This window comes from Mercenaria mercenaria, unplaced genomic scaffold (genome assembly GCF_021730395.1).
Source record: "Mercenaria mercenaria strain notata unplaced genomic scaffold, MADL_Memer_1 contig_3255, whole genome shotgun sequence".
Classification (NCBI taxonomy): Eukaryota; Metazoa; Mollusca; class Bivalvia; order Venerida; family Veneridae; genus Mercenaria; species Mercenaria mercenaria.
The window spans coordinates 28,297-41,784 of record NW_026461377.1 but is presented as its reverse complement, the minus strand read 5'-3'; the positions used below and the strand labels follow the sequence as shown (position 1 = coordinate 41,784).

The window sequence follows — 13,488 nt, the reverse complement described above, 5'->3', positions numbered from 1 at the left end:
TTTGTGTTATAACATGTTTTGTTGATGGTTACACATAAAAGATATTTTCTTGCAGAACATAGTCTGATTAGCAGAATATAAACAAGACACATGCTGTTTACACAATCAAACAAATCTAAATTTAAGTCAAATTTGTGTTACCATGGCAACTCACAATGTTTTGCAAAAAAATAGCTATTTCTGCAAAGGTCATGTCATGTAAAAATATCTTTTAACACAATTATAACCATGGATTAACATGATTAATTCTTGAAATAAAATATAATATATTAAGCCAGTAACAAATATTTTCTGCTATATTGGTAGTTTTCTGCCATTTCTGGAAAAATCCTTCCTACACTCACACTGGCAAGGCAGTTTTGATTGTAAAAATGTTTCCTCCAAAGGTTGTGCTTTAATGTCACACATGTTGTAGTTTTGAAACAACTAGGATTCATTCAACAGACATGTCTTAGTATTTCATGCATGCTGTTTTTGGAAAATTTATAAGTTAAATTCTCTATTGTTAGAACAATTAGGATAGTGCTTCTCAAACAACTTAACAGCTGTCATGACATCAAAACACTACTTTTACCCAATATTTCTCACAGTTGACTAAGTTTTACTTTTTCTTGAAACACATTTGTAATTTGAACTAGAATTTTTAACTTTTTCAGGTCATGAGGGCAGGAAACATGACATTATTTGTGCAATATGGAGTTATTTGCTCATATCAGTATTTGTGACATGCACTCTATTCCACAGGCATGATTTCAGCTGGATGATCTGTAGAACACATTAATTCCTTCTGTTTCATTCCCATTTACATATTCATAGTTCTTTCATCACTGCAAAACAAAAATTCATCAACATTAGAACTTTATTTTAATAAGATTAGTATAAGGTTACAGAATATAAGACTGTAAAGCATCTTTTTAAGCTTAAGAGAGTCTTTTTGTTAAAAGCTGAATGAAAGCAGATTGATAAGTATAAACTCAACCAAGAATCTTACAGTATTCATGCAGAAAAAGTAGCTTTTTAAGAATACATAAACTAGCTAAGATTCCTGCAGACTAGACATACAATTCATGCAATCAAACTTAATGTAAACACAAATATTGTAAAAATAATTTTGAAAATATGAAAAAATACATACATGATACAGTCAATTATTGTATGTCATTACTTATTCACTTCTTAATATATTACACATATTTGTTGAATGGGTCTCCATAATCAAAATCATTTCTCTTAAAATGTTATGAATGAAATAGATCATTTATGTTTTTGCTACTTTAATGTCTTTATCTCTCTTAGAATAGCTGTATAGTAACTGTAAAAATGTATGAAGAAATTTACAAACCCCCATAAAATCCAGCTTGTTGTGTATAGACCATCCTGGAAAATCATTTCACTGTTTAAGGTCATTGCATCAAGCCAAACAATCCTCAGTGTTTGATCTGTAAAATGAAAAAAATACTGAAAAAGGCTGAAATGTGAGATAAAAATGCCCTGGGCAGTTAGCTCAGTACATATTTAGCACAAAGACTTCTATAAAAAGAGTAATAGGTTTGAATTCCTGGCAAGGCTTTCAAAACAAAATATATCTAAAGTTTATTTATTTTACTAAGTGGTTTTTAGTCACTTGCCAAGAACAGTATAAAATGGTGAGGAATCCAGAAATAATGGCCAAGTGAACAGTATGCAAAATTAACTTGAAAAGCTTTGGAAAAAAATGTCTCTTTCCAAGTAAAAACACTATTTATGCCTTGTAGAAGTTTTATGTATGGACTGATTTGAATTACATGTAAGAAATTAGTGGTTGAAGCTGACAATAGATGTGTTTCAACTATTCCTAATCAGTCACTTTCATGGCATGGCTATATTTATAAAATGATCAGGGCTTTAACTTTAGTATGTAACTAAACATTATGACATTATGATGTTGTAATTTTGTCTGGCACCAGAGTCACAAGGTCTTTATGTAATTGTCTTGCATACTGATTCTACTAAATACTTGTAATTGTCTTGCATACAGATTCTACTGATTAAGAGTCAAAACCGATTTTAAAAAAGTTGAATTCATGGCAGATTTAGTAAATAAAATATAGTCTACAATATATTGACACTTGTAAATAAAATTTCTAAATTTGTACTCAAATTTTAATTTTATGAGTAAATTATACTTACCTGACATATGTACCTAAGGATTCCTTTCTTGGATAAAATTAACTCGCTGTACGGTAAAATACCGTATGGTGTAGGTTTTTAAACATACCCGGATATGATAACCTACGCATGCGCACACAGTTCTCTCCATTTCACGTGGGCGCATGGATAGTCACTTTCTGGCGTCTTAGAAGACACCAGAAAACTTAATCTGAAGTGGGGAAGGTGGGAGGGTTGTTACATATGTCAGGTAAGTATGATTTACTCATAAAATTAAAATTTGAGTACAAATTTAGAAATTTCATTCCCTAAATTAACAACTTACCTGACATATGTACCTAAGGATTCTATTTCCAAAGCAGTTCCTTCAAGCGGAGGTGGGTTCAGATGTCTGAAGTTTTCTGCATACCAATAAATATCCCTCCTTTTTACATATCTACACTATATATATATACACCTTCCATTAAAGAGCTATTTTGCTCTAACATTCCAATATATGCATAAAATCTGTATATATAGATAATTTCACAGTTAATCATCCAATTACTATACATCTACATGTATAAACTGTACAACATGCTTTCCTCCTGATTATTGCATAACACCAAATTATATACACTGTGACTCTTCAATATCCCAAAATTAACTCGCCAGGAAAGAAAGTCTAATCTCCCAGAAAATTCGCACTGAGATTTTTTAAATAAAATTTTACAAAAGTAGAAGCATGACTCCAATCTGCACTGTCCATTACATCTTTCAATTGTGCTCCTCTGAAGAGGGCCCAGGAAGGACCAATAGACCTAGTTGAATGACCCTTGACTTTTGGAACATCTTTATTGTTCATCTTGTATGCTTTTTGAATAGTTTTCACAATCCATGAAGAAATAGTTTGAGATGATGCACTGTTGTGCGGTTTGTTAACTGTCAAAAAAAGAGACAATTTTTCATTTTCACCAGAAGATCTGAAATCTTCTGTTCTCCTAAGATATATTGTCAGAGCACGTTTTGGATCTAACAACTTACTTGCTGTGTATGCTGGAATGAATATTGTGCTACCTTGATGTGACAACCTGTCCTGTTTGGATAAACCATGTCTTATGAAAGTTACACCTTTTTTCTGTACATTGACTGAATTTTCACCAAGTTTCAGTGATTGAAGATCTCCACATCTGCGGAAACTTGTAATGGCCACCAGAAAAATTGTCTTATATGTTACATATTTCAAACTTGCTTTCTCCATCGGTTCAAACGGGTGTTGTTTCAGCATACCTAAAACAAGTAACAAATCCCATTCAGGTACTAGTCTACGAATAGGAGGTCTTTCATTAAAAACTCCTTTTAGGAGTCTTATAATGAATGGATGTTGTCCTACAGGGATTTTATCAATTGGAGGTAGAACCGATGAAAACATTGAGCGGTAACCTGCAATAGTTCTGTATTTAAGCCCTTGTCTATAGAGATCAGACAGAAAATTTGCACATTGATTTAAAGATGCACAATAGGGATCAATCTCCCTTTCACAGCACCAGCTACTGAACTTCCTAAATTTGCATTTATAGTCCTTTTGAGTTCCAGCTCTCCATGAAGCATTGAGAAGTTTTCTAGTGTTCTTAGAAAATCACTCTGCTTTGAATTGCTTGTTGATAGCCTCCATGCAGTCAGGTTTAGAAATTTGCTGTTCGAGTGTACTACTTTTTTCTGAATCAACAGATCTGATAAATTTGGTAGTTTGATTGGAGGTGCTATTAACAACTGTAGAAGCATTGGATACCAATGTTGCCTTGGCCACATCGGGGCTATCAGAAAGATTTCGCAATTGTATCTCATCATGTGAGCTAGAACTTTGGGTATAAGACAAATTGGAGGATACGCATATGCTATCATGTTCTCCCAACTTATCGACAATGCGTCCTGTGCTAAGGCTTTTGGATGATTTATCCATGAGCAAAACACAGGACACTGTCGATTCTCTGCTGTCGCAAACAAGTCTATTGTTGGTTCCGACCACATCTGAAACAGACTCTTGACTACTGTTTTGTTCAGTGACCATTCTGTCGACTGAATTTTGTGTCGACTCAGAAAATCTGCTAATACATTCATATGGCCACTGATATGAGCTGATTTCAACTTCATATTGTGGCGTAGAGCCATTGACCAAATATTCTGTGCAAGATTGCAAAGTTTCACTGAATGAGTACCACCCTGTTTGTTCAGGTATTGTACTGCTGTTATATTGTCGGAACGAACAAGAACTTGTTTGTTCTGCAGAACCGGGAGAAAATGACTCATAGTTCTGTACACAGCTTCTAACTCCAGGAAGTTTATATGCTGTGAACTCATGTTCTCTGACCAATTGCCTTGAACTACCTGATTGTTCACATATCCGCCCCATCCCGTTTTCGAGGAATCGCAAGTCATTGTTATTTCTGCTCGAAAACCCTCCAAAGATCTTCCCTTCAGAAAGTTTGCTTTGGACAACCACCATTTCAGATGTGATATGAGCAAAGGAGTACATGGAATGTGATAATCTAACGGTAGTCTTGCTGGGTTCCAGTTCGTTAACAAATGCAACTGAATTGGTCTCATGTACAGACGAGCATTCGGTACCAACTCTAAACAAGAAGCAATCATCCCTAGAATCACCAGATACTGTCTGGCTACTGCATGTCCCTGGATTAATTTTTGAATTGCTCCGACAAGAGCTATATATCGTTCCTCTGTCGGGCAAACAAGACCCTTGTCTAAATGAAAAACTGATCCCAGATAAGTCATTACCTGAACTGGTACAAGGGATGATTTGTTCTTGTTTATTATGAAGCCTAAGTTCAGAAGAAGATTGAGCGTTATCTCTCTTTCTCTTAAAAGTAACTGTTTTAGCTGATTTAACTGTAGCCAATCGTCTAGATAAACTGACATTCTGATTGCTTTTGATCTCAGATAAGCTGCTACTACTGTCACAATTTTTGTGAATACACGAGGTGAAACGGTTGGGCCAAAGCAAAGAGCTCGAAATTGGTAAACTCTGCCTTTCCAACAAAATCTGAGATACTTGCGATGTTTTTTGAATATTCCAATATGGAAGTATGCATCTTTTAAATCTATTGATATTGCCCAATCTCCCTTCTGAACTAGGCCGATCACTTTGTTTAATGTATCCATTTTGAAGTGTTGCTTCCGGAGATACTGATTTAGAGGTTTCAGATTTATTACAGGTCTTAAATCTCCTGTTTTCTTTTTGACTAAGAAGAGAGTACTGTAAAAACCTGTTTGCCATTCTGATTTTGGACAATTTCTATGGCATTTTTTTCTAATAAAGAATTTACTTCTTTTTCCATTAAATCTGAATTTTTTGCATTTGCAAATGTCTCCTTTATACCCAAAAATGGTGGTTTTTGAATGAACTCTAGTTTGTAACCCTCTTCTATAAGAGATAACACCCATTTGTCTTGAGTTATTTGTTTCCAGTTTTGTAGAAAATGACATAGTCGACCCCTATCGGTATCTCCGGGTGCAACACTAACATATTTACCTTGTCATTGTTTTGTAGACCTAATTCCACTGGTCCTGGTTTTGTTGCCAGTACTGGACTGAAACGATTTGGTTCTGTTATCTGTCCTACTGTCAGATTTGTCGTATTTTGACTTGTTTCTGAAAGTTGACTGTGTTTGTGACAACTTGGGAATGCGAAAAGTTGACTGATTTTTGCCATAGCTAGTTGATTGTGCTGAAGATGTATAACTGGCTGTATATGGCTTTTTTACTACCAATTGTCCAGAATTGTCACTAGATTTGCGTTTCAACGGTTCCTTCCTGTTAAACTTTTCGGGTAATAAATCATCTAATGTCTTTCTTTTCTCTTTCTTTTGTTTAAGAGTCTTTTCTAAGTCTGCCCCAAAAACACCATCACTTGTTAAAGGTAAGTTACTCATAGTACGGGCATCATCTAGTTCAAATAAAGACGTATCACTCATAGCTACTTGTCTGCGTATGATATGGAAAAACGCCCCAGTACGTCCTAACTGATCTAAACTGCGAGTGCACATTGCAAAAATGTCTTTAACTTTCTGCACAATGTTAGTGTCCTCTGGTAACATGTTAATTAATGCACCAAGACCTTGTTGAATATATAATTGCATTACTATTCCCATATAGGCTGCCTGTTGGCCCCGGTAGGCTGTTTTCTCTACCATTTTGCATGGTTGTGAAAATAAATATTTCCCGTGTTTGTTAAAATTTGCCTTAGCACCATACTTGCGTACCAAACAAGATTCTATTAAATCGTCTAACGTTGGTACCTGTAAAAATTTTTCCGTCTGTTCATCTACCGGAAAAAGATCCTTATTTTCTTCAGCATAAGCTGTCACGTTGTTAGGTGAAGAAGAACGATAACTCTGTTCTAACACTTCTCTTTGTGAGGTCTCAATGTTAATTCCTGATTTTGTTTCAGATTTTTTTATGCAAGCATCTTCACCAAAAATTTCTAACAAACATTTTTTGGTAACTGGATTTAAATTTTCATCGTCACTGCAATTTTCACTGTCATATTTGACAAAATTTTCATTACCAGACGGATGTAAAGAAACTGTATCTTCGTCATCCATTTCAAAATTGGGGCTTTTACCATTCCCCTGGTGTTGTGCAGGTGTGGGTGGCGAGTCCTCTATGGGGCTTTTACCATTCCCCGAACTCATAGGTTCTTGTCTTTGTGACAAAGAAGCTAAAATACTGTCCATTTTATTCTCCATACTAGAAAATCTAGATTCAAAACGTTCTTCCAAAATGTCGACTTTCGACCGACGTTTTTTCGTACTCGTAGTTTTGGTTGTATTCCGTGACGAATTTTCACCGTCGTGACTATGAACTGACAAATTCTCCTCTTCATCAACTTCCGATGAAACATCTCTCTGAGACTGAACTTGTATTTCAGTCATATTAACACAGCGAGTCATAAACAAACAAAAAAAAGTGTGTGTCTTCTAAGACGCCAAGAAAGAAAGTGACTATCCATGCGCCCACGTGAAATGGAGAGAACTGTGTGCGCATGCGTAGGTTATCATATCCGGGTATGTTTAAAAACCTACACCATACGGTATTTTACCGTACAGCGAGTTAATTTTATCCAAGAAAGGAATCCTTAGGTACATATGTCAGGTAAGTTGTTAATTTAGGAAATGAAATGTGAACTGCGCTAAATCTACCACGAATCTGTCATTAGTGTCAAATCCGGGCTATTTTTGGAAAAGATATCGGACAAAACTGTCGATATGAACTCAGATAATATTTTTAACACTACATATCGCTTAAATACTTACTTACCTTGAGATTCGCTAACTGTCATTTATAAATACAATCGAAATAACATCAAATAATTGTTTTTTCTAGTTTCATTTTCTCCGCGACCTTCGATGTTTACAAATGGCGTGTCGATTCAAAGGGCGATAAATTATCAATCATTTAAATTTTTTAAAGAAACGGAATTGCAAAACACGGAAATGTTTATAAATGTCACTTCATTTTTTTCTTGTGGCAAGGTAGAGTATTATTGAAAGCAAGAAATGCATTAATTGCCGCGAACAAGTGGTAACGTCCACCATTTTTTTGTGACGTAACTTTAATCGATGTTTTCTCAAATGACGTAACGCCGAATTTGGACCCAAAATGTCATGGTGCGTCACATATAGATAATCCGAACTTACTTCGTCGCTTAATGGCTACATACCCGGTAATGACAGGATGCCTTTGTCTTATAATGACCAGTTGAGTTTTAATTTGCAAAACAGTAGACACGTAAATATTATATGCAAGCTGCTAGCATTACATCTGGAATATCAGTGAATGAAAGAAAGTGACTGTGATTACGACAGGTCGTTTGAAGGAACTTGAGTACGTAGCAGACGACATAGTTTTTTCATTTGAATTTCGGAGTCAAGCAGATTTTCGCGTGAAGAGATGTTCTGATAATAAAATGATAAAGAGCAGACTAACATGTGAGTTACAGTCACGCATATGAAACGTGTAATCTTAATCATACCGTGTATGTCCGGGAATCTGCATCATGTATGTAATATTTCTGTGTTTTCCAACCATGATTATCCAGGCAAAATACGCCAGAACGTAACGATTCTCGTTATGACCTGTTGAAGACGCACAAATTATTAATTACGTGTATGTATCAATATCTGCCGACAATACTGGTGCAATACTAAATAAATATACAGTAAACAAGTTTATAAACACACTAGTTGGGACTAAAGTTTCTAAAACAAGACTAAAGTTTACAAAACAAATTTTTGTTGAATTACAAACAATAAGCCGTGACTTACGCCTTTTTTTTGGCATTTACGATATTATTCCCATACGTTTAAAGAGCATTCGGGGCTAAGTGCCCGAAATCGTTCTTATCATCGTTACAGAATACGGGTCATATTATGTGACTTTTGAAGCAGGGCAAATTACTATTTCTTTATGACTAAATTATTTCACTTTTAGTACTGTTGCACCTAACATAGAAAAACCAGATTTTCTGCTCAACTTCGTTTAACTTGTACAAAGTTGAGTTTGCGCGTATGAGTATGTCTTTTACTTTTATGATGAATACACTACTCATTTAAATTGTCATTTAGGAAAGCAGCGAACAGTACAAAACATAATACAAGAGGACCATGATGGTCCTGAATCGCTCACCTGTCCCCACATGACCCAGTTTTAAACCGAGTATGATGTCGTTTTTTTCTATTATTTGACATTATGACCTAGTTTTTGAGCTCATGTGACCCAGTGTTGAATCTGACCTAGATATCATGATGATAAAAATTCTAACCAATTTTCATGAAGATCCACTGAAAAATATGGCCTCTAGAGAGGTCACAAGGTTTTTTATTATTTGACCTACTGACCTAGTTATTGACGGCACGTGACCCAGTTTCGAAACTGACCTAGATATCATCAAGGTGAACATTCTGACCAATTTTCATGAAGATCCATTCAAAGTATGGCCTCTAGAGAGGTCACAAGGTTTTCCATTTTTTAGACCTACTGACCTAGTTTTTGACTGCAGATGACCCAGTTTCAAACCTGACCTAGATATCATCAAGATGAACATTCAGACCAATTTTCATATACATCCCATGAAAAATATGGCCTCTAGAGAGGTCACAAGGCTTTTTTGTTATTTGACCTACTGACCTAGTTATTAAAACACGTGACCAAGTTTCGAACAAGACCTAGATATCATCAAGGTGAACATTCTGACTTACTTTCATGAAGATCCATTGAAAAATATGGCCTCTAGAGAGGTCACAAGGTTTTTTATATTATTTGACCTACTGAGCTAGTTTTTGATGGCACGTGACCCAGTTTCGAACTTGACCTAGATATCATCAAGGTGAACATTCTGAATAACTTTCATGAAGATCCATTGAAAAGTATGGCCTCTAGAGAGGTCACAAGGTTTTTCTTTTTTTAGACCTACTGACCTAGTTTTTGATCGCAGTTGACCCAGTTTCGAACTTTACCTAGATATCATCAAGATAAACATTCTGACCAACATTCATAAAGATCCCATGAAAAATGTGACCTCTAGAGTGGTCACAAGCAAAAGTTTACGCACGCACGGACGCACGGATGACGGACGACGGACGCTGCATGATCACAAAAGCTCACATTGTCACTTTGTTACATGTGAGCTAAATATTGGTGTCAGAGTTATGCACCTTGTGTCACATGATGTGGGTGATGAGGTGGAACATCTATTTTAAGTTTGAATCAAATCCATTCAGTAGTAACTGAGATATAGAGAAAATACATGAAAATTAACCTTAAATTCTAAGTAAAAAGGGGTATAATTCATGAAAAATTGGTGTCAGAGTTATGCACCTTGTGTCACATGATGTGGATGATGAGGTGGAACATCTATTTTAAGTTTGAATCAAATCCATTTAGTAATAACTGAGATATAGTGAAAATACATCAAAATCAACCTTAAATTTAAAGTAAAAGGGGACATAATTCATAAAAAATTTATGTCAGAGTTAAGCACCTTATGTCACATGATGTGGGTGATGAGGTGGAACAACTATTTTAAGTTTGAATCAAATTCATTTAGTAATAACTGAGATATAGTGAAAATACAACAAAATCAACCTTAAATTCTAAGTAAAAGGGGACATAATTCATGAAAACTTGGAGTCAGAGTTATGCACCTTGTGTCACATGATGTGGGTGATAAGGTGGAATATCTATTTTAAGTTTGAATCAAATCCATTTAGTAATAACTGAGATAATAGATTTCGCGACGCGACGCGATGGGACGCAACGCGACAAAACTGACTCCTATATAGCCCCCCCAAAACATGTTTGGTGGGGGTATAAAAAACTAGGCAAGTAGGTCATGGTAAAGATTTTTCAAGGTAACTACTGAAATTTGCTAAAAAAAATATGCAGGTGATCCAAATCTCTTTGCTGTAGCTTAAATAAAAGTAAGTAGGTCAGAAGGTCAGGGCTGAGAATATTAAAGATGAATCCAAAGTTCTATGCTTACCTTCGAAAACGAAAGTAGGTCAGTAGGTCAAGATTAAGACCATTCAAGATGATTATTGAAATCATCAAAAATTATTCAGGTGGTCCAAATTCTAAGCAGTAACTTCAAAAACATGAATGTAGGTCATGCATTTTACATGTGGTCCAAATCTCTTTGCTGTAGCTTCAAAACAAGAAAGTAGGTCAGTAGGTCATGATCAAGACTATTCAAGATCTATGAGTATTGAAATCTGTATCAAAAATTATACATGTGGTCCAAACTTCTATGCTGTAACTTCAAAAACAAAAAAAGTAGGTCAGTAGGTCAAGATTAGGACTATTCAAGACAAGAGGACCATGATGGTCCTGAATCACTCACCTCTTCCCATATGACCCAGTTTTGAGTATGACGTCGTTTTTTCTATTATTTGACATAGTGACCTAGTTTTTGAGCTCATGTGACCCAGTTTTGAACTTGACCTAGATGTTATCAAGATAAAAATTCTGACCAATTTTCATGAAGATCCATTGAAAAATATGGTCTCTAGAGGTCACAAGGTTTTTCTATTATTTGACCTATTGACCTAGTTTCCGAAGGTACGTGACCCTGTTTTGAACTTTACCTAGATATCATCAAGGTGAACATTCTCACTAATTTTCATGAAGATCTCATGAAAAATATGGCCTCTAGAGAGGTCACAAGGTTTTTCTATTTTTATATCACCTGGCCTAGTTTTTGACCGCATGTGATCCAGTTTCGAAACTGACCTAGATATCATCAAGGTGAACATTCAGATCAATTTTCATGAAGATCCATTGAAAAATATGGCCTCTAGAGAGGTCACAATGTTTTTTCATTATTTGACCTACTTTTTGATGGCACGTGACCCACTTTCGAACTTGACCTAGATATCATCAAGATGAACATTCTGACCAATTTTTATGGAGATCCATTCACAAGTATGGCCTCTAGAGAGGTCACAAGGTTTTTCTATTTTTAGACCTACTGACCTAGTTTTTGACCGCACGTGACCCTGTTTCGAACTTGACTTAGATATCATCAAGATGAACATTCAGACCAACTTTCATACAGATCCCATGAAAAATATGGCCTTTAGAGAGGCCACAATGTTTTTCTATTATTTGACCTACTGACCTAGTTTTTGATGGCATGTGACCCACTTTCAAACTTGAACTAGATATCATCAAGATGAACATTCAGACCAACTTTCATACAGATCCCATTAAAAAATATGGCCTCTAGAGAGGTCACAAGGTTTCTCTATTTTTAGACCTACTGACCTAGTTTTTGACCGCACGTGACCCAGTTTCGAACTTGACCTAGATATCATCAAGATTAACATTCTGATCAACTTTCATACAGATCCCATGAAAAATATGGCCTTTAAGAGAGGTCACAAGGTTTTTCTATTATTTGACCTACTGACCTAGTTTTTGACGGCACTTGACCCAGTTTCGAACTTGACCTAGATATTATCAAGATGAACGTTCTGACCAATTTTCATGAAGATTTTTTGAAATATATGGCCTCTAGAGAGGTCACAAGGTTTTTCTATTTTTAGACCTACTGACCTAGTTTTTGAAGGAAGGTGACCCAGTTTCGATCTTGACCTAGATATCATCAAGATGAACATTCTGACCAATTTTCATGAAGATCTTATGAAATATATGGCCTCTAGAGAGGTCACAAGGTTTTTCTATTTTTAGACCTACTGACCTAGTTTTTGATGGCACGTGACCCAGTTTCGAACTTGACCTAGATATCATCAAGATGAACATTCAGACCAACTTTCATAAAGATCCCACAAAAAATGTGACCTCTAGAGTGGTCACAAGCAAAAGTTTACGGACGGACGACGGACGCTGCGGACGACGGACGCTGCGTGATCACAAAAGACTAGAAGAATAATCATTAAACGGAGTTACCGAAACAAATGTCAGCATGAATGCTACAGTCGTTCTCACCATATCCGTATGAATGAAACGCATGGTCTAACATGGAAATAACTGGTACGTGAGCCAGCTGTCCATCACGACCTGCAATATGTTGATGCCTTATTACACATATGCTTTGTTAAAATCATTTATTTAGAATATGATCAAATTACCGTCTGTTCTGACAAAACCAGTGCATTGTAAAAGTGTATCTAAGGGTATGTTATCGAAATCTCGAATATAAAATTAATGTTCTTATACGCAAGTGCAGACAGTTAATAATGAATACACGTGCAAGCATGCACGCACAAATACCAAATATACTACTTACCTAATGTTTCGTTTTCACTGATGAGGTAGTTGTACTGACAGTAACCATCAACCCGGAAGCTAAATAGCTGTACCTTGACGGGTTGAGTAAAGTATGTCGGCCCCTTTTCTCTGGAATGATGTGACAATTTGACGTACTGGGAAAAGTCAAATGTATAATTTATATCGTCAACTGAAAAACTGTCTCCCGCAGATGGATCAAGTTCTTGTCTTTTCCTAAACATTTCAGCTGACCTTCCTACACATTTCTTGTACACGTTCCTCTCCTTTCTAGCTTGTAGAATATGTGATTGATATCTTCCTGTCGCCGACAACTTATCATCTTCACTCATAGCAAGTTTAGTTTCTTATCTAAAATCTTCGCAAGTGCGACACACATCATCTATTGGTGAACTTATCTTTATATGCGGAACACATGTTGACTAAATGTCTTTGAATGTTGTTAAACTAACGTATGCTTTGTCATTCTCTATGCACACCTCTTTGTACTGGTGATTGACTGAAATCTTTGTGTCCGATGTCGGCAAATAATATATT

At 35.8% G+C, this 13,488-nt stretch overlaps 2 protein-coding genes and 1 long non-coding RNA gene across 3 annotated transcripts; all 3 read right to left on the bottom strand.

The window, feature by feature from the left end:
* Nucleotides 1–451: 451 nt before the first annotated feature.
* On the bottom strand, nucleotides 452–1,868 carry LOC128552881 (uncharacterized). The gene is made up of 2 exons (XR_008369195.1): nucleotides 1,343–1,868; nucleotides 452–827 (listed from the first exon to the last, which is right to left on the bottom strand). It is a non-coding gene; the product is annotated as an uncharacterized LOC128552881 (long non-coding RNA).
* Nucleotides 1,869–2,505: 637 nt separating this feature from the next.
* On the bottom strand, nucleotides 2,506–7,296 carry LOC123553913 (uncharacterized). The gene is made up of 2 exons (XM_045343659.2): nucleotides 5,678–7,296; nucleotides 2,506–3,417 (listed from the first exon to the last, which is right to left on the bottom strand). Exon 1 carries the CDS (start codon nucleotides 7,095–7,097, stop codon nucleotides 5,682–5,684), a length of 1,416 nt encoding a protein of 471 aa, XP_045199594.2. The 5' UTR covers nucleotides 7,098–7,296; the 3' UTR covers nucleotides 2,506–3,417; nucleotides 5,678–5,681.
* Nucleotides 3,634–5,064, bottom strand: LOC123555716 (uncharacterized). The gene has a single exon (XM_045346308.2). The coding sequence runs from the start codon at nucleotides 5,062–5,064 to the stop codon at nucleotides 3,634–3,636; it is 1,431 nt and encodes a 476-aa protein (XP_045202243.2).
* Nucleotides 7,297–13,488: the final 6,192 nt, after the last annotated feature.

Bases quoted from the DNA above. Each gene is read 5' to 3' on its own strand.
- LOC123555716 (XM_045346308.2), bottom strand. From the start codon at position 5,064: ATGTCAGTTTATCTAGACGATTGGCTACAGTTAAATCAGCTAAAACAG.
- LOC123553913 (XM_045343659.2), bottom strand. From the start codon at position 7,097: ATGACTCGCTGTGTTAATATGACTGAAATACAAGTTCAGTCTCAGAGA.